Raw genomic sequence first — 16,957 nt, 5'->3', positions numbered from 1 at the left:
AATACACTACTCCACCCTCCACCACAGCACACACAGCACACACAGCACAGCACCCATGCCTATTAGATCTTCAACCCCCAACTCCGTCCCAAACCCACGGCAGTTGACCCCATAAACCCCAGACACTGCCTCACGCCCGTAATCTTCTCCCCAATAGCCTTGGAATCCGCCAACCGCCGGGTCAGGAACTCCTCCGTGTCGCGTAGATTGGCACTCGAGTCCCGGGTCATCACAAACTCGGAGGAAGTATAAACAGCCGCAAGGGCAAACCGCTTCGAATACCACGACGCATCGACCGAGACATCCCCCGCAAGCGTGAGAATATCGTCCAGCAGAGAATGCAACTCCGACAGCGAGAGGGGGACATTCTCGCCGAGAGACATGACAGCCAGAGCCTAGACGCAACAACCACACACATTAGCCCTAATTCTTCTTCCTTATCTTCTTCTTCTTCTTCTTCCCCATTGAGCCCAATAACCACACCCCCAAACACCAACCATCACCACACAGGGAGAGGGGGGAAACATAAACCTACATCCTGCCACTTATCCCTAACCTCCTCATTCATGCGCAGCCTCTCCATAATCAAGACCTTGATTTTCTCGTCCACGGAGAGGGGAGCACCGCCGTCCTGAGCCTGCAACAAAGCGTCATTCTCCACCCTGGACCGGAGAAGCCCCCGACGACTCGCCAGCCAGAACAGAATCAGATCGAATTCTCCGCGCGGGAACAGCTGCACAGAAACGTCGAGGAACCCGGCGTCTCGCGCGCCGAGTGTCAGTGCGTCGCGCGAGAAGCCGTGCGTCGGGACATGGCGCAGCGACGCGGAGAGGATGGTTGTTTGGGAGTTGGAGTATTCATGGAGCGGGGCGGGGTGGTGCGCGGAGTGGTAGGTGCGGATGGTTGGGCGGGTAGTTCTCGAGGTGTAGGGGCAGTGGTGTCGGAGGTGTTGGAGGCGTGGTTGGGGATGGGTTGGGAAGTGGGAGGCTAATTTGCTGGGTGCTGTTCCTGCTGCTGCCGTCGTTGTTGTTGGTCTGGCCGCGGTGGTGAGGTACCTCCGGGAGAGGGTGAGGAGGGATTGTGAGCGGGTCATGGTTCGAATTGTTGGTGAGGAGGGTATTATGGAGGAGGAAGGTCGCGGAGATAGGATGATGGCGGAGGATTTTCTTGCGCGGTGGTACGGCACGACGGAGGAGATCCCGATCCCGACTCGAGGACCGCCACGTGACCGGGTCGTGAAGTTGCTGAAGCATACGGTATCTACATACAGATATGATAGGGAGAGAATTGAATTGAGGCTGAATGATGTCTTGCTTTTGGTCTATCAGAGAATCCTAGATATACATGCTTGAAAAAAATCCACGAATCGCTACCTAATCTAACCGTCCAATCGTTGGGACCTTGAAGAACCTACGGCCTCATTATTGGGGTTTTCCGCCGCTTTGTTGGGGTTTTCCGCTGCTTGAGCGGCCCATTTAGCCCGTGCCAGTTCAATCCGAGACTTGGGCTTCTCTCCAGCCCCGTTGCTGTCATCGAGCCCCTTCGCTTTGGCCGCCCACTCGCCCCGCCGGCGTTTGTAGAGATCCATTGCCCAGTTCCGCCAAACCGCCCGGCCAACGAATGAGTCGCGGAGCGCCATTTCGTTCTGGGCCAGCTCCTGTGCCATGCGTTCCTTGACGAAGAAAAGGTCCTTGGTGGCGGGCCAGAGTGCGTCAACCAGGTGAGATCCACTGCTGTCCAAGGCGAGATCCGTCAGCTGGCCGGTGAATCGGACGGCGAACTGTCGTCGGAATTGGAGGGTGGAGGTAGGCAAGGTGAGGGCTTTCTGGAGGACGTGCGAGGTCGTGGAGTCCTTGGCCAACTCGACAAGCGATTCTGACGATTGTGCGAGCAGACTTGAATAAACCAGACCGCTGACGGGCCCGGGTGCCGTGAGCATGGTCTGGACGAACAGAGAGCTGTGCAACTTAGCTCCTGTGTTGGGCTTCGGGTTGGCGTTGGAATCAGAACCAAATTCGTTGGGCTTCTGTTCTCCCTCTGCATCCTCCTGGGGGGCACCCTCGAGCCAGAGCATCTGACTCAATCTCTTGGCGGGATCACTGTCGTAGGAGGATTCGAGAGCGCGTGCGATGGGAGCCGTGTTGACGCCACGGGTAATGCACCGCTCAATCAGCGTCTTGGGGACAATCACTCGGGACCGCTCGATGAGGTTTGGGATTTGGGGGACAAGTAGTTCCACGGCGTTTTCCAGGTCATCCTTTCCGAGTCTCTCAAGGACCCGGAGGACAACATATCCGGCGGTAATGTTACGTGACAGCGAGCGCAGCTGGTCACGCATGAAGTTCTTATAAAGTCCCTTGAACGGCTTTCCCGGCATATAGCGCACGATGGTCTCCAGCAAACGAGATCCCACCGGGTCGTAGAGCAGTCCGCGGACAAAGATGGTGCTTTCCGTGCCTTCTTCAAACTCGTCGTTGGGAACCAACCGCCTCAGGACCGATTTCGAGTCCTTGGCGCTGGATTTCCCAAAGTGCGAGAGCTCCAGGTACAGCAGCACTTGAAGAACCGGATTTCCGACTGGGTGCGTCGCAAGGGCCCGTAGGTACGTATCGTCGATCCCAGAAACCATGTCCTGCATGATTTTCTTCAAGGTCGCCTCGAAAGATTCCGGTACGCTTCTCTTCTTTGCGACAGGGTTCTCCTCCTGGGTGTCTGTAGCGAGGCCATGCCTCTCCTTCTTCCGGCTAGCAACGATCGACTCAGTCAATGACAGGTCCACAGGCTCGCCAGCCAACACAAGAAGCAGAACGCGAATCGTATGCGACGCAAACCGCTCCGTCAACAAGTATCCCCAGTTTCCCTCCAGCTCCTGGATGACCGCCATGAACATCTCTGTCAACGACAGCTCAGGCTCCGGGTCCTCCTCGTCTTCGTCTTCATTCTTATTCTTCTTGGGTTTCGGGGCTTTCTCCATCAATCCCGGCGCCGCATTGATGAACAGCGTCTCACAGCAGTGACTCGCGAACCGATGCTGGACAAGGTGCAGGAAATGGCCGATGAATTTGTTGAACAGTCTCCGGATCTGGCGCATGTCCGACATGGATATCATCTTCTCCATGAGTCTCGAGCAGGACTGACTGCAGGCGATCTTCAGCTCCTTCCCATCCGCTTCCTTGTAAACACTCTCGATGAAGACGCTCCGCTCCTCGGCGTCCCCGAACTGGTTCAATTCCAGGACTTCGTTCGCGCGCGAGAAATATTCCTGCTCCTCGGGGTCCAGAAGACCGTAGAAGGGCATGTCGCCTGATGCAAAATTTTCTTGACCTTCCTGGCCATCGTCAAGGGCGATATAGTCTGCTCCCTCCGTGATTTCGTTAGTCTCATCAGTCGAGGGTCTCAATCGCTTGGGCTCAACGTCTTCCGGGGCGTCGTCGCGTTTCCGCTTGCCAGCCTCCTTGTCGGCCTTTTCAGCGGCCCTGCGGCCTCTCTTCACCTTCTCACGAGGCATGATGGAGTTGTCTGAAGTCTGGCGGTGGGAGGAATTGCTGCTCGCGCACGAGTTCTTTTTTTCGGCCGCTCATTTTTCGTAATCGATAAGTCCGAAGTTTGTCCTGTTTGCAGCTTGGCTATCTCGGTCCGGAATATCTAACACCTCCGTGGCGCAGTCTTGGCAGGGCGACATCATTTCTAAGTCTACGTCATTGATTCTCGATCGAAGCTGAATCACTTGGGATGCCAGCGAAAAGGGACGATTGCCAGTGGTGTCTGAGGTTGTCTTACACGGATTCTCTTCTGGATATGCACGCGACCGAGTGACAACGACTCGTCCCTCTAGATACCCCGCAGTATGAGAATGGAGAGAGGCCGTTCCCCACAATCCGGATTCACCATCTCAAAGTCTGTCAAAATAGACTGTGTCTGCATCGCCACAGCCTATCTAGGTGTCTGAACATCTTAGTCGAGTGTTCTTGTTTCACAAAGTCCATTGTCACCTGAGATGGCCTTCCACTCTCCACACGCTAGGCGAAAGGAGCGAAATTGGTGAAATCACAGCAGCATAACCCCTCTTTTGCCCAACCTCGGGGATGAGGGGTGGAATCCGACTTCCCTCTGATAGGCATTCGATGGCGATCGAATCGAGATAAGGATCAGTGATCAGAAGGATGATCATGTCTGCCAGGAGACGCGGTAGCAAATGGAAGGGATCTCTTTGGCTGGCGGCCGGCCGTGCGGGGGAGCCAGTGGTTCGCTCCACCGTCGGAAACCAATATCCTGATGCGCGCCCACCCCAGCAGGCCGAGGCCGTGGCTGGCAATGCATGAGTTCACCTCTCCCCAGTCCCGGGCTGCATCTGGTTGGACCCAGATCTGGACGATCCGCCCGATGTTCCACAATGAGTGGGCATGATCCCCAGGGGCCACCGGGCCAGTCCCAGGACTTCTCCCCTGCGGAAGCCAGAATCCGGGCTCCTGGCATGCGAGGTGCCACCGTCTACGTCTCTATTATGGATCGCCGTCGGGTTTCTAGAATCATGAAACGTCATGAGGTAAGTGGGACGGGTTCGGAACTATCTCACTATTGCGAATCCCCTTGATATTTAGACCGCGACCCCTCCAGCTGTTTTCCTCCCAGTGACAGACTCCAAGAGCAACACCTTGATACCCAAGTCCCACGAAAATCAGAGCGAGTAAGTAAAAGAAAGCTCTCGCCTCCAAGCTATAACAACACAATGGCACCGGTCGCAGTGTCCCCCGAAATCCCGGTGTTCAACACCAAGCGTGACGGACTTGCTCTCGAGGAGCTGTCGGACGCCATCGACAATGTGAACGTCCTCAAGGACAACATGAAGGAGAAGGGTCTCTACGAAGAATCCGAGTTTGACAAGAACAAGGACAAGACCAAGTTCCGTCAATACGAGGACGCCTGTGACCGAGTCAAGAACTTCTACAAGGAGCAGCACACGAAGCAAACCGTGGCCTACAATCTCAAAGCCCGCAACCAGTTCCACTCCAAAACCCGTGCGGAGATGACGATCTGGGAGGCGATGGAGAAGCTCAACACGCTCATTGACGAGTCCGATCCGGACACCAGTCTCTCTCAGATCGAGCATCTGCTCCAGTCCGCGGAGGCTATCCGCCGCGACGGCAAGCCCCGCTGGATGCAGCTGACCGGACTCATCCACGACCTGGGCAAGCTGCTCTACTTCTTCGACGCCCAGGGCCAGTGGGATGTCGTGGGAGACACGTTCCCGGTCGGCTGTGGCTTCGATGAGCGCATCATCTACGGCCGCGAATCCTTCAAAGACAACGAGGATTACGGCCACCCCGTCTACGACACCAAGTTCGGCATCTACAGCCCGGGCTGCGGCCTCGACACCATCATGATCTCCTGGGGCCATGACGAGTACCTCTACCACGTCGTCAAGGACCAGTCCACCCTCCCCGCCGAGGCCCTGGCCATGATCCGCTACCACTCTTTCTACCCGTGGCATAACGCCGGTGCCTACCACGAGTTGATGAACGACCACGACCGGGAGATGTTCAAGGCCGTCAAAGCCTTTAACCCGTACGATCTATACAGCAAGAGCGATGACGTTCCCAGCGCCGAAGAACTGAAGGTAAGCCTCCAGAACCACACCCATCCCATCCCATCCCATCCAGAACAACACACGGTATCTAACAGTCCTCCAGCCATACTACCTCGAGCTCATCAACGAATACTTCCCCAACCCTGTCATCAAGTGGTAAAATGACACAATAAAAGAAAAGAAAAACAAAAAGAAAAACAAAAAAGCAATAAAGCGAGAACGATTCCCCATGACATTGATTGTCAATTCTTTCATCCCATTTCCCGGGCCATGTATTTCTGTCCGCGTTATCTCTTTCCGTTTAGCCTTTAGCCCTAGCGTGATTCACAAACGTACCACTATCCACCACTACCCCTCCCTCTCTATACTATACCTATTACCTTGGTAGTAGTATCTCCTTCCCTCACATTTATGTATCTAGATCCTCCCACGTGAACCAAATCAAACTGGAGCCCACACGCCCGCACGCCCGCACGCCCGCTCACTTTCTGATCCTATTCCCTCCCTCTGAGAAAGCAACATCGTAAACTCTGTGTCCAAGTCAAGTCTACTCCCTCACCTTCCACCATAAGCATCTAGATATCTATCTATCTCCACTAACAAATACCAACCCCCAAACCCAACAACCACCTACCTAGATACCACCTAAGTAGGTAAGTACTTCACCTTTACCAACTGGCCGACGGACCAACTGGCCAGGAAATCACGGCTAAGAAATTAAGCATTAGCGCACCCTCCCCCTCTACCCTAAAGAAATAGTATCGACTAGCGTAGATCCCCCTTGCCTTGCCTTGCCTTCTTAGTTAGACTAGTTCTTAGATGCTTAGATACTTTGCGGTGTCACCGCCCACCGCCTACCGCCGGCAGGGCAGCAGCCCCCGGAAACAAGATCCCGGGGGTTGTCGGTCGGTCGGTGTGCGGCTGCGGGTAGATGCGGGCGGCCGGGGGGGGGGGGTGGATATTCTTTTTCAGTTTTCTGGCTCTGGTTTTCTTGCGGCGCGGCACAGTACTCCTCCGTATCTATAATCTATATGGTACCTATGTGGAAGTGGGGAGGGTTTCCTTTTCTGGATGGGATAGGAAAGGCAGCGCTGATTTTCAATACTCGGGTGTAGATCGGTAGATGAGTTTGAGTGAGTGGATGAGTGCATGTACCTAAGCTACTTTTACGGCTGGAGGAGGGTGGGGGGATATGCTTTTTTGAGTGGATGATTCTAGTTAACATATAATATTCAGATAACCCGAACAGCCAGAGGATCACAATGACTTGCGCTAAACAGTAACCAAGCCAAGGGCGAAGAAGCGAAGTATACTATATACAAGAGAGCCCCGGGTAATAAGCCAACAGGACAGGGAGGGGGTAAAATACACAAGAAAGCACGATTACAGACGGCTTTGCTGTTGATCCTGGCCGAGGGGCTTAGTGGTGAAAGCGCCGAAGAAGGCGTTGAGGGCGTCGACGGTGCCAGAGCCCTCGACCAGCTGCACGGTGCAGGCGATGTGGCTGTCGGGGCGGGTGACGACGACACCGCCCTTCTCGGGGTCGAAGCCCAGTTTCTCGTGGGCGGCGTACTGGGCGCTCGGGGCCCGGACGTCGGGGATGTTGTCGGCGTAGATGTGATGGTGGTAGTCGCGGAGGATGGTGGGGACGGCGTCGATGTCCACTTGGTTTTTCTCGCCGGCGTAGATCAGACAGAGGGAGAAGAGCTTGGAGTGGGGGAGGTGGTGCTCGAAGAAGGAGACGTCGGCGATGTCGCTTCGGCGGTAGACGGAGAGGAACGAGCGCTCTTTCTCGAGGTTGGCGGCCAGGTCGGCGATCGCCTTGCTGGTCTGCTTTTGTTTGCCGGCAAAGATGAAGATGCGGAATGCGCCGTTGGCGGGAATTTCCTGTTCCAGGTGCACGAAGTTGGCGTCGGCCAACCGGGTCACGGTGGTGGGTGTGAATGAGCGGCCTGGGGTCAGTTTCACCCCGGGGACGTCAAACAGTGGGGATTGGGCGGGATGGCTGGGGTCCCAGGTGAATACGCTGGGCTTGTAGGCCACGCCGTAGCCACTGGTGAACTCGCAGGAGGACTTGAAGGTTTTGACGAACTCGTCCTCCTCGCCGTTGCCGTCAGCAGCAGCCGAATGGCTGGCCTCGCCTACCTCGCCCGCAGTGGGGCGACGCTTCGAGAACAAAGCGGCGTATTTGTTATCGAAACTCAACAAGGTCTCTGCAATATCCTGGCGCTCACTCTCGTAGGTGCTGAGGATTGAGCGCTTGGCCAGACCAGACTCCACGGCGTGGAGCTTCCAGGCCATATTGAGGGCATCGTGGAAAGCAGTGTTCATGCCCTGACCCGCTTTGGGCTGGAAGGTATGGGTTAGCGATGTTCGTGTTGATTGGAAGACTCAATAGGTCATAAGGGATTGACTTACGCTGTGGGTGTGGCAAGCATCACCTCCCATAAACACACGCTCATCCAAAGTATACTTCTCGGAGATACCCTGGCCGATGGGGTAAACCGAGTACCATTCCACGCGATCCCACTCCAGCCAGTATGGCTGAAGGATCTTCTTGGCGATCGCCTGGACATCTTCCGCCGTGGCCGTCTTCTTAGGGTCGAAATCGGGATCGCTGGACGAAGCGATCTGGACGTAAAGACGGACCATATTGTCCTCGCGAGGAATCACCATGATAGAGCCGGCATCGGAGTGGATGGTGCACTTAGTCTATTGATGGGGAAGATGGTCAGCAAGCCCACTGCATTTCCGAGAGTGCTGGGGGAGATTCAAGGTGTCTTACCTCAATGTCGGGGAAGTTGGTCCTCACGACACCATCCATAACACCCCACACATAAGAGATGGGGTCCTTGTACTGGATTTTAATGCCAAGTTCCTGTCTGATGAAGCTTCGAGCGCCTTCGCCACTGAAGAGATATTTGGTACGGACGGTCTCGATCACGTTCGTGTCGAGGCTCTTGAGCTGCACTTGAACGGGATATGTCTCGTCCAGGCCATCGTTCTTGAACCCAACGATCGTCCAAGGCCTCTGGACCGTGGTACCGGCCTTCTCGATCTCGTCCAGGAACACGCGCTCGATCTTACCCTGGTGGACCAGGGTGGTGAAGGGGTATCGGGTGTCGATGAAGCGGGGGCAGCTGGGCCAGCTTCCGGTGCGGTGGATCCCTTTTCCGCCCGCCAGGGGATCCCAGAAGGCAACGTCGTACACCTTGGCGGGTTTGTAGGCCATGATCTGGCGCTTCAGGCCCAGGTTGCGGAGGATCTCGGTGGAACGCGGCTGGATGCCATCGGCACGGCCGGTGGCGGTCGGCACCGGGCGGTTGTCGATATGCTTGACCTTGTAGCCCCAGCGGGACATACAGAGCGAGAGGACAATGCCAACGGGGCCAGCGCCCACGATGACGATGTCATATTTGTCTTCTTGTTGTTGGGAGGGGGCCATGTTGGCGACACTGTGTGGCTGGCGGACAACCAAGCTTCAGGAATGTGGGGGAGGAGGATGTGGCCGGCGGGGATCTGGATGTATGCGCAATGCAAGGTGGTAGGTAGGTGGAAGGTAGTATTACCACCTCAGAGCATCACCCGGGTATCGAAGAGAAGGCAAAGAAGAGATGAAGAGGCCGATGCGAAGCTGATCTGGATGAGAAGTCCATTGTGATGGGGGAACGGGGACGGGCATATAAATATCGCGAGGAGGCCTGGGGGGAGAGGCCCGAAAACAGCGATGAGACGGACATCGGCGAGCCACAACGGCATTCATTCATCTTCGGTTGGATCGAGGAAGGGTTTGGTTTGTGGGGAGAACCAGCTGCAATCAGGTGTGTCAGCAGCACAGGGCCGCCAGGGCTACCAACATTGGCCAATGTGGCCACACAGACCAGGGCCGGGGAGGACGAGAGATGCGAGTTCGGGGAGTGAGAGCGACGCAAGAGGCGCCGGCGGGTCTGCCGGCCTGGCAGCGGCTAGCCACCTCGGCACCTGGGGCAGCCCCACGTGACCGTCCCCTCGGCAGCGTCTCCCGGGACTTGGTCTGCTTTATTCCCTCGGCCCTCATTGGTCCACTCCGTACTACCTTGGTAGTACCTACTACTGTACGGAGTAGTAACTACTGCTATTACACAATACTGCTGTCTGCCACCTATCAACCACCTACTAAGGTGAGTAACCTCTATGAAGTACTCCGTCGTACAAAGTAAATAGAGTCTTACCTCTCTCATCCCTTGCAACCAACTCTACCACAGCCTCATAGGAGGCAGGCCCTAACTTAGCCATGACATCATCCTGACTCAGCGGAGACCAGCCAGGACCAAAGAATATTCCCGACCGTCCAGCCCGAATAATCCATGTCCATGCATGTCCTCGTCTCGAATTTTGAGCAGCGGATAATGCGGAACTACTACTAGTGGGTACTACCACACTATCTGCAACTACACTACTATGGTAGCATGCACTACTGTGCCTTGAGTTAGTGCCGTCTGCGTACTAGATAGGTACAGGGACTGCGTAGATAAATAACTACTATAGTATCTAGGTACCGCACTCCTGCCCCGATTCCCGTCCGGCCCTCGGATTCTTCACCAACCCATTCAAGCCATGGTTCCTGAGGATCTGCCCGCACGCACCAGTGCCACTGCTGCTACTGACATCCGTTTTTCCCGGAGGGGCTCCCCATTGCTTGCTTGCATTGACCTATCTACAATGCATCCCGTCGTTCCCGAGTACGGCTCCTAAGTTTCGTTTTTGACTACACACGAGTCCAGGCAGAGGGAGGGATGGATATGCGGCACATTTATGGTTTGGTTTGGTTTGGTTCATTGTTGTCAGGCAAGTTACGCTTACCTTACTATTGTAATGAGCTTGCGTGTTGGCGGAAAAATTGTCGCCGGCATGCCGAGTGGTTTGCCGTTGGTGTGAGCGTTTGGGTTTGTTTTAGTCCGATAGCCGAGAGACTGGAGACTGAATGGGACATTGATGCAGAGAAATAAGAGAAAAAAAAAGAGAAAAAAAAAACGATAGGCTACCCTGAGCTCATGAATATGAAAGGGGGGGGGGGGGAGGTGGGTATTCTCTCATCTGAGGTGGAGATGGTGTAATATAAGCATAACATGTGATTGACTATGTAGCTAAATTCCAGAACTAGATCAATATGCCAAGAGTGCGTATCATGAACATCGTTCGCAAGATATCCAGCCAAAATCAAAAGGTCCTCTTATTGGACAACACTCTGGTTGCGGTACAAGTCGCACGTGTGAGGATGCTGCAGACAGTACTTGGGCACGAGAGCTGTTGCTTGTACTCCATTCGCAACCAAATACTCGCGGAAGTTCAGGATGCGCTGTGTCATCCACGTCGTCCGTTTGTTTCCCTCCTCATCACGGTTGCCGGACCACACCAGCTCGGCGAGAGCGGCCGCCCGCGGCCAGAAGTGGCTGGACACGGTGACATCGTCGACCTGCTCGGACCACAACGGCGCCGCAGCTCCAACGATATGTTTGGCCTGCGCATCGGTGAGGTTTGTCGTAAAGTCGTAATCGTAGATGCGCTGCCAGGTCTTGTATGGGGCACACCAGGATCCCCCGTTGCCACCGTAGTTAAAGTTCGGCGTGCTCGCATCTGGGTTGCTCATGACGTCGTATCGAGGGTCGTTCGTGACAAACCCTCCCAGGCCGCAGTCTAGGTACATGAAGTCAGACGAGGACACGATCACGTCGTAGCCTAGCTCCGTCAGCTTGCTAATGTACTCCAGGCCGTTATTCCAATTCTGCATCACAATGTTCTTGGGCACATCGTGCGCGTGTTCGGTCGACAGGACAATGTCTTCCCACATGATCAACTGGCGCGAGGAGCTATAGTTCTGGAAGATCGGCACCGCATGGTCTACCCAGTACTGAGCCAGGTCATTGTAAGTGCGCGAGGGGTCCTCCGCAAACCACTCCGTGACATAACGGCTGAAGTTGTAGCAGTTGGGCTGCAGTTCGTCCGCCCCCACGTGAAACCAGTGGTCCGGGAAGATATCCGACAGCTCGTTGTAGACGTTCCGCACCACATCGTACGTTCCATTATAAATTATATCCATCTGACCGGGGACCGGCTCCACCGCGGTATGCAAGGCCCAGTCATCGTTGGACCACCAGGAGTCGACACAGGTGACCATCTCAGGGTCGACCTGCTTCCATCCGGCTGCAGAATGGCCGGGCATGTCAACTTCCGGGATGACTCGGATGCCTCGAGCCCGCGCATATGCGACAACATTACGCATGTCGGTGTGCGAGAAAATCTCGCGCGAGGAGTACGCATCAAGGATCATTTCTGGGTATGCGTCAATCTGCATAGGCCATGACTGACTATCATCCATATGCCAGTGCAGCACGTTCAACTTGGAGAGCGACATGCCATCCAGCTGCTCGTAGATCTTGTTGATGGATATAAAATTGCGGCCGGTGTCGACCATGATGCCTCGATAGGGATACAGCGGCGCATCCTGGATCTTCACTGACTGCTCGATTATCAGACCGCCCTGGCCGTCGGAGATGATGAGCTGCTGGAGGGTGGTAAAGGCATGAAGCGCACCCCACACAGTTGGCGCTTGGATGACCACCGAGCAAGAATCGTCTGTGACCTCAAGCGTGTAGGACTCGTCCACTCCATGCTGGAGATCGGCGTCGATATCCGACACCGCGACGTCCACATACTGGATCGATGATAAGGCGCGCTTGGCCCTCTTGGAGAGCCCAGCAGTGTCGGTCGGGAAGGGCTGGAAGGAAGGGAAAGGAGCTTCTGTGGCAGCGGGCACCCACTGCAGGGAGACTATGGTCTTCCAGGCGCGATCCCATCCATTGGCGAGGATCGAGTCGTTGGTATCCTGAGTAGCACGGAGCGTCACAAAGCCAGCTAGGTTCTTGGGGCCGGAGCCAGTCCAGGAGATATTGCGGGGAGCAGGCAAGGGATTGACCTTGACGGCAGAGACGGTGACCAGTGTAACAAACACTGGCCAAAAGCGGGAGAGAAGCATGGTGGAATTTCAAGATAGATAGATCATCCCACCCTAGCAAACAGCACTCAAGGTAGGATTAGAAAGGAAGGGATGAGAATGGTTGAAGAAAGAGAGTAGATCCCCTGGGAGGCAGAGTAAGTCACGTTAGTAGGGGGGGAAGGGGGGGCGGAGCTCAGAAAGGGAAGCCAGGGGAGCCTGGCATGTCTCACGGTCGGGGTGGCCATGTTTATTATTAACTCAGTTGGGTGACAGACATGAATGAATGGATTCACTCACTCGAGATGGCTCCATACCACCTGCGGGTGTAACCTTGGGCCCTGTTGCATGATAAGTATCAACAAACAGTCCCCACTCCGCTCGCCTTCCCCTCACGGCCGGCCGCCAGTCTTATCAGGGGTTCCGACCGCCAGGGCCCAGATGGGAGAGATGGAGAAACTACTCCAGAAAGATGAAAGATCGGAGTACGGAGTGCGGCGGAGTAAAGCTACTTTGTACACCAAAGGGGGGGGATGAGCGGTGACCTGTGCCGGAGGTACTTATTCTTAGTGGCGATCATGTGAGGTCATGTGGGCGTGGAAAAGAAGGTCTTGGATGGGGACTTCCTTCCCTGGTTACCAGGCATGTGTCTCTAAAGCTATTGAGTGCCAGTAGCAAAAGACCATCCCCAACATTCCCAAGTCTATAACTTGGAATGTAACCAGCTGCAGCAGAGTACACTGCGGCTGCTCTATTCTCATTCGGACAGATCATGGTTTCTTGGGCTCTATGTTGCTATGATCACTGGTGCTGACTCGGACAGTTGTTTACAATTTACTCCGTATGTGAGTTTCTCGAGGAGCGCTTCCAGCGGCCCCAAGTCGGGAATCGATGCCATGTGCAAAAATAACATTGGGCTATCCTGTATTGAAGAAAATGGAATAAAAAAAACAGTGATATCGTAATTAACGTACACCTCATTCCCGGCAACTTTCCAGATCGCATTCACTGTCGATTCCCGAACACAACAAGCAAGCGTCCGTACAACATCGCGGAGAGCGAGGGCGTGCTCGAAAGGCATATGGGGTTTCAAGAACATAATTGGAGACATGAGTGGCCTGATCAGCCTGCAATAAAGAAAAGGAAAACACGCTTTAGACTTGATATTCACGTTGCAGCCAAGCGGCTTCTGGCCGACTCGAGCACGCGTCGGAGGTGCTGCAGGTGGCCGTGTCGTACGCGGCATACGTGTAGAAGATGTTGGTCTTGTCCTCAATGTCCGAATCATCCAAGTTGACGGCCCAGTCCTGGATCGGGTATCCGTAATATCCGACGAGATTGGCGTTGCTGCTGGAGGAGGACAACGCCTGGTCGACGAAGTACCCTGTCGCATAGTGGTCGCTGTGGTCTCCCTCGCCAAAGTCGTTCGCAAAGTCGCCAGTCTTGACCTCGTCGGGCTGATAGTCATCGATCAGAGCGGTGAGTGTTTGGAGAAGATCGTCTCTCGAGTATGTCGTCCCCGATCCATCAACCGTGGTGATCTGATCAATCGATCCCTCCCATAGCTTCTGTAGACTCTCGTTGTCCGTGGATGCAAACCCAGAGCCGTCCAGGTTGCCGTCTGGCAGACGCATAAACACCAGGGAGATGTCCTCGTCATCCGCCAGGGTGTAGACCGAAATTTCCTTTCCTTCGATCCCGCCATCAGACTCGATCCAGTTGTTGCTGGCGACTGACATGCGGGAATAGGCCGCCTGTGAGCCCATCTGGCGGCTTGACCAGTAGTCCGATCCCAGGCCAGCATCTCCGGCTGTCAGATACACGGTTCGGACAGGCTGACCTGACAGGATGTCTCGGATCAGGTCCGGGCTGAGGAAGAGGAGGTCGTCATCTTGATGTGCGACGAAGTTGAGAATCTTTGCAAATGACAAGGGAATGGAGGCCAGAATGGCGGCTGCGTTCAAAATGCTAGAGGTCTTCATATTGGTAATCGTGGCTTTCGTTAACAAAATGAGCAGGTATAGTATATAAAATATAAAGTATCCGCGGCGGAATTCTTCTCTTGAAACATGTCTTTCAGCGCGAGTGCAGAAGCTATATTTATATCCTTACCCCGGGCAAACAAACGAAGCAACCGCGTGTCGTCTTGACTTGCATTCCTCCCAACAAGCAGCCATATACTCCCCCATCCCTTGCTTTATGGATTTGATTACGCCAGACTATGGACCACGGACGCTGCAAAGCCCGGTGATCACAGAGGCTCCGTCTTGAACTCCAAACATCCACGGCTGATCTGTGCCGGGAATACTAGAGGTAGCTAGGATCGACGTTCCCCCCCCCCCCCCCCCGAGGGTAGGTTCACATTCTGATAGACAGCATGGGCTGTTGACTCTGCTCACATTCCATACCGCGAAACAGGTGTCCCGGTCACTCTATATGAGGTAGACATCGCTGTTGATCCTCGCCTTGCCGAACTACCATAGTAATGAAATAAAGCATATCTTGTTTTTCCAGGGTAGCTCTGAACAAACGCCGGCCAGGAGACTTACTTTTCCATCCAAGGTTTTGAGATTCCAATGCACTATTGAAGGTTATCTTCCATGTTTCCAAGCCTACACAGGCTATTCAATCACTCACAAGCATAGCAATGCCTTTGAAGCTTGCATGGCATTGTATCAAGCTTTTGCGTCGTCTATTGCTTGGCACTCTCATTAAAGAATCATTGCAAATGGTAGATAGGTAGCTAAGACGATTAGTATACACCATGGAGCTAAGGATGGTGGTAATGAATTGCCAAGATACCTACTTAGGTTAATTCACCAGTTAGTCCGCGCCAGATGCATGAGCCAGATTCTATACTATGTCCAACAAGGCTCGGTACTTCAATTCGGTAAAAGCAGTATCGTAGTTCTTACTCCGTAGTGGTACAATGCATGTTGTGATCACATCAACACTGGGCGGAGGGTCATCCTCCCGGGAAGCCCGAATAGTCTCCATTCCTGAGAGCCTCCTTCCCCAGGTCAAGAATGAGCTGGACCTGAATCATTGCCCCCTAATCACCACTCTCTCCTTCAGTTGACAATAGTGTATATTGCCATGTACGTATATACTCGTGCACACTGCCTCGGCCATAGGATTATTCCTATCTGAAGTTCCAGTGATTTTACTGCATGGGTAAATGCGCATGGCATATGAGACCACTACTGATATGTAGCCAGCAGCCTTTATTAACTGCCCACCCTGCACGCTCCTGGACTAGTCACGTTAGTAGGAATAAAAAGCCCCTTGGAAACTGCACAATGAACCAGGCGAGGTAATATCCGGCAGTAACCCAGAAGATACTAGCCGAATTTCAGGCGATTGAATGAAAATAGCGCGACAGCAGTAATCGGCTTATAGAAAACCATATTATTAAGGTTGAGAACGAGGAAAGGAAGCAAGATTCTTCGGCGCTTGCGACAGACTCTTTTGAGAGTTAATGTCGAGGTAAGTAAGAGTTGTGTTTAAAACGTACATAACTTGTAGGGGAGAGATTTAGTGTGGAGCCGTGTTCATAATTTCAGTCCAAGAGACGAGGTGTGCGGCCTGCAAAGTGTCTGGTCAAAGGCCTGTGATGTCACTACTACCGGGGTGCTTCAGGGAGTGAGAAATTCGGGGGGTAGGGAGGGGGGGAAGATAGAGCACTGTCGAAAATAACTCATGTTGCAGTTCGCTGGCTTCTAGGCAGAATAGTGAAGGCGCGAGAGACATATGGCCTGCAGGCGCTCCCAACCCCACTTCCAGCTTAATTGGCGGACCTAGGGGGAGCTTTGTAATGCCTAAGTACTATGAAGATCTACACTTCTGCGAAGTGGATTGCGCGTACTACTAGTTGTGAATTCCATCTTTTGATATTGCGCTATTCTACTATATAGTAACTACCCGAATACTACAATATATATAGTCACAAAACATAACAATCATTTCCTTACAACAATAGGGTGGGTATTTAGCTTTACACATAGCTTAGAGCATTGCGACTGATACTCATAAAGCCTTTAGGCAAATATTTAGTCTATAGGTGTGAAGCTTGGGGAATTGCCTATGGTCTGGTTTGAGTAGAGTGGATTAAAAGTGAGCGATGATCAAACCTTGGTCTTTGGCTCATGTAGTAATACTTTTGACCAAACAATAACAAATGCCCGGATGGTCTAGTGGTATGATTCTCGCTTCGGGAAAGGTATCCTCCCCTACTATTTACTAGTAGATGTACTTGACACCTGTTAAGAAATGCGAGAGGTCCCGCGTTCGAATCGCGGTTCGGGCCCATATCCGAGAATCACTTTTTTGTTTTCTTTTTGCTCATCGTACGTACGTAGTACGTACACAACTACCTAGCTAGCGGTCTGTATTTTTTT

At 53.7% G+C, this 16,957-nt stretch overlaps 6 protein-coding genes and 1 non-coding gene across 7 annotated transcripts; 2 read left to right on the top strand and 5 right to left on the bottom strand.

Annotated features, from left to right (window-relative positions):
- Window positions 1-62: 62 nt before the first annotated feature.
- On the bottom strand, window positions 63-1,263 carry BO70DRAFT_344111 (uncharacterized protein; the record flags this gene model as incomplete). Its single annotated transcript, XM_025541449.1, has 2 exons — window positions 536-1,263; window positions 63-395 (listed from the first exon to the last, which is right to left on the bottom strand). The coding sequence occupies exons 1-2, from the start codon at window positions 1,091-1,093 to the stop codon at window positions 63-65; spliced, it is 891 nt and encodes a 296-aa protein (XP_025395720.1). The 5' UTR covers window positions 1,094-1,263.
- A 46-nt stretch (window positions 1,264-1,309) lies between these two features.
- On the bottom strand, window positions 1,310-3,546 carry nop9 (RNA-binding RNA processing protein NOP9). The gene has a single exon (XM_025544138.1). It carries the CDS (start codon window positions 3,506-3,508, stop codon window positions 1,379-1,381), a length of 2,130 nt encoding a protein of 709 aa, XP_025395719.1. The 5' UTR covers window positions 3,509-3,546; the 3' UTR covers window positions 1,310-1,378.
- A 1,055-nt stretch (window positions 3,547-4,601) lies between these two features.
- Window positions 4,602-6,067, top strand: BO70DRAFT_432412 (inositol oxygenase). The gene is made up of 2 exons (XM_025548315.1): window positions 4,602-5,617; window positions 5,691-6,067. Exons 1-2 carry the CDS (start codon window positions 4,730-4,732, stop codon window positions 5,745-5,747), a joined length of 945 nt encoding a protein of 314 aa, XP_025395718.1. The 5' UTR covers window positions 4,602-4,729; the 3' UTR covers window positions 5,748-6,067.
- Window positions 6,068-6,794: 727 nt separating this feature from the next.
- On the bottom strand, window positions 6,795-9,332 carry BO70DRAFT_365701 (putative FAD monooxygenase). Its single transcript, XM_025544137.1, has 3 exons — window positions 8,373-9,332; window positions 8,006-8,299; window positions 6,795-7,936 (listed from the first exon to the last, which is right to left on the bottom strand). The coding sequence occupies exons 1-3, from the start codon at window positions 9,030-9,032 to the stop codon at window positions 6,971-6,973; spliced, it is 1,920 nt and encodes a 639-aa protein (XP_025395717.1). The 5' UTR covers window positions 9,033-9,332; the 3' UTR covers window positions 6,795-6,970.
- Window positions 9,333-10,677: 1,345 nt separating this feature from the next.
- On the bottom strand, window positions 10,678-13,006 carry BO70DRAFT_365699 (beta-N-acetylhexosaminidase). Its single transcript, XM_025544136.1, has one exon. The coding sequence runs from the start codon at window positions 12,600-12,602 to the stop codon at window positions 10,800-10,802; it is 1,803 nt and encodes a 600-aa protein (XP_025395716.1). The 5' UTR covers window positions 12,603-13,006; the 3' UTR covers window positions 10,678-10,799.
- Window positions 13,007-13,524: 518 nt separating this feature from the next.
- BO70DRAFT_145771 (PIG-L family deacetylase) lies at window positions 13,525-14,576 on the bottom strand. Its single transcript, XM_025538159.1, has one exon. It carries the CDS (start codon window positions 14,540-14,542, stop codon window positions 13,715-13,717), a length of 828 nt encoding a protein of 275 aa, XP_025395715.1. The 5' UTR covers window positions 14,543-14,576; the 3' UTR covers window positions 13,525-13,714.
- Window positions 14,577-16,739: 2,163 nt separating this feature from the next.
- Window positions 16,740-16,866, top strand: BO70DRAFT_t275. The gene has a single exon. It is a non-coding gene; the product is annotated as a tRNA-Pro (tRNA).
- Window positions 16,867-16,957: the final 91 nt, after the last annotated feature.

This window comes from Aspergillus heteromorphus (genome assembly GCF_003184545.1).
Source record: "Aspergillus heteromorphus CBS 117.55 chromosome Unknown BO70scaffold_32, whole genome shotgun sequence".
In the NCBI taxonomy this organism is placed as follows: domain Eukaryota; kingdom Fungi; phylum Ascomycota; class Eurotiomycetes; order Eurotiales; family Aspergillaceae; genus Aspergillus; species Aspergillus heteromorphus.
This window is presented reverse-complemented; position numbering and strand designations above follow the sequence as displayed.

Excerpts from the sequence above, each read along its gene's own strand:
- nop9 (XM_025544138.1), bottom strand. The coding sequence starts at position 3,508 with ATGCCTCGTGAGAAGGTGAAGAGAGGCCGCAGGGCCGCTGAAAAGGCC.
- BO70DRAFT_432412 (XM_025548315.1), top strand. The coding sequence starts at position 4,730 with ATGGCACCGGTCGCAGTGTCCCCCGAAATCCCGGTGTTCAACACCAAG. Across the intron at positions 5,618-5,690 it reads CCAGCGCCGAAGAACTGAAG|CCATACTACCTCGAGCTCAT; the intron begins GTAAGCCTCCAG and ends ACAGTCCTCCAG.
- BO70DRAFT_365701 (XM_025544137.1), bottom strand. The coding sequence starts at position 9,032 with ATGGCCCCCTCCCAACAACAAGAAGACAAATATGACATCGTCATCGTG. Across the intron at positions 8,300-8,372 it reads CCAACTTCCCCGACATTGAG|ACTAAGTGCACCATCCACTC; the intron begins GTAAGACACCTT and ends CCCCATCAATAG. Across the intron at positions 7,937-8,005 it reads ATGCTTGCCACACCCACAGC|CCCAAAGCGGGTCAGGGCAT; the intron begins GTAAGTCAATCC and ends CATACCTTCCAG.
- BO70DRAFT_365699 (XM_025544136.1), bottom strand. The coding sequence starts at position 12,602 with ATGCTTCTCTCCCGCTTTTGGCCAGTGTTTGTTACACTGGTCACCGTC.
- BO70DRAFT_145771 (XM_025538159.1), bottom strand. The coding sequence starts at position 14,542 with ATGAAGACCTCTAGCATTTTGAACGCAGCCGCCATTCTGGCCTCCATT.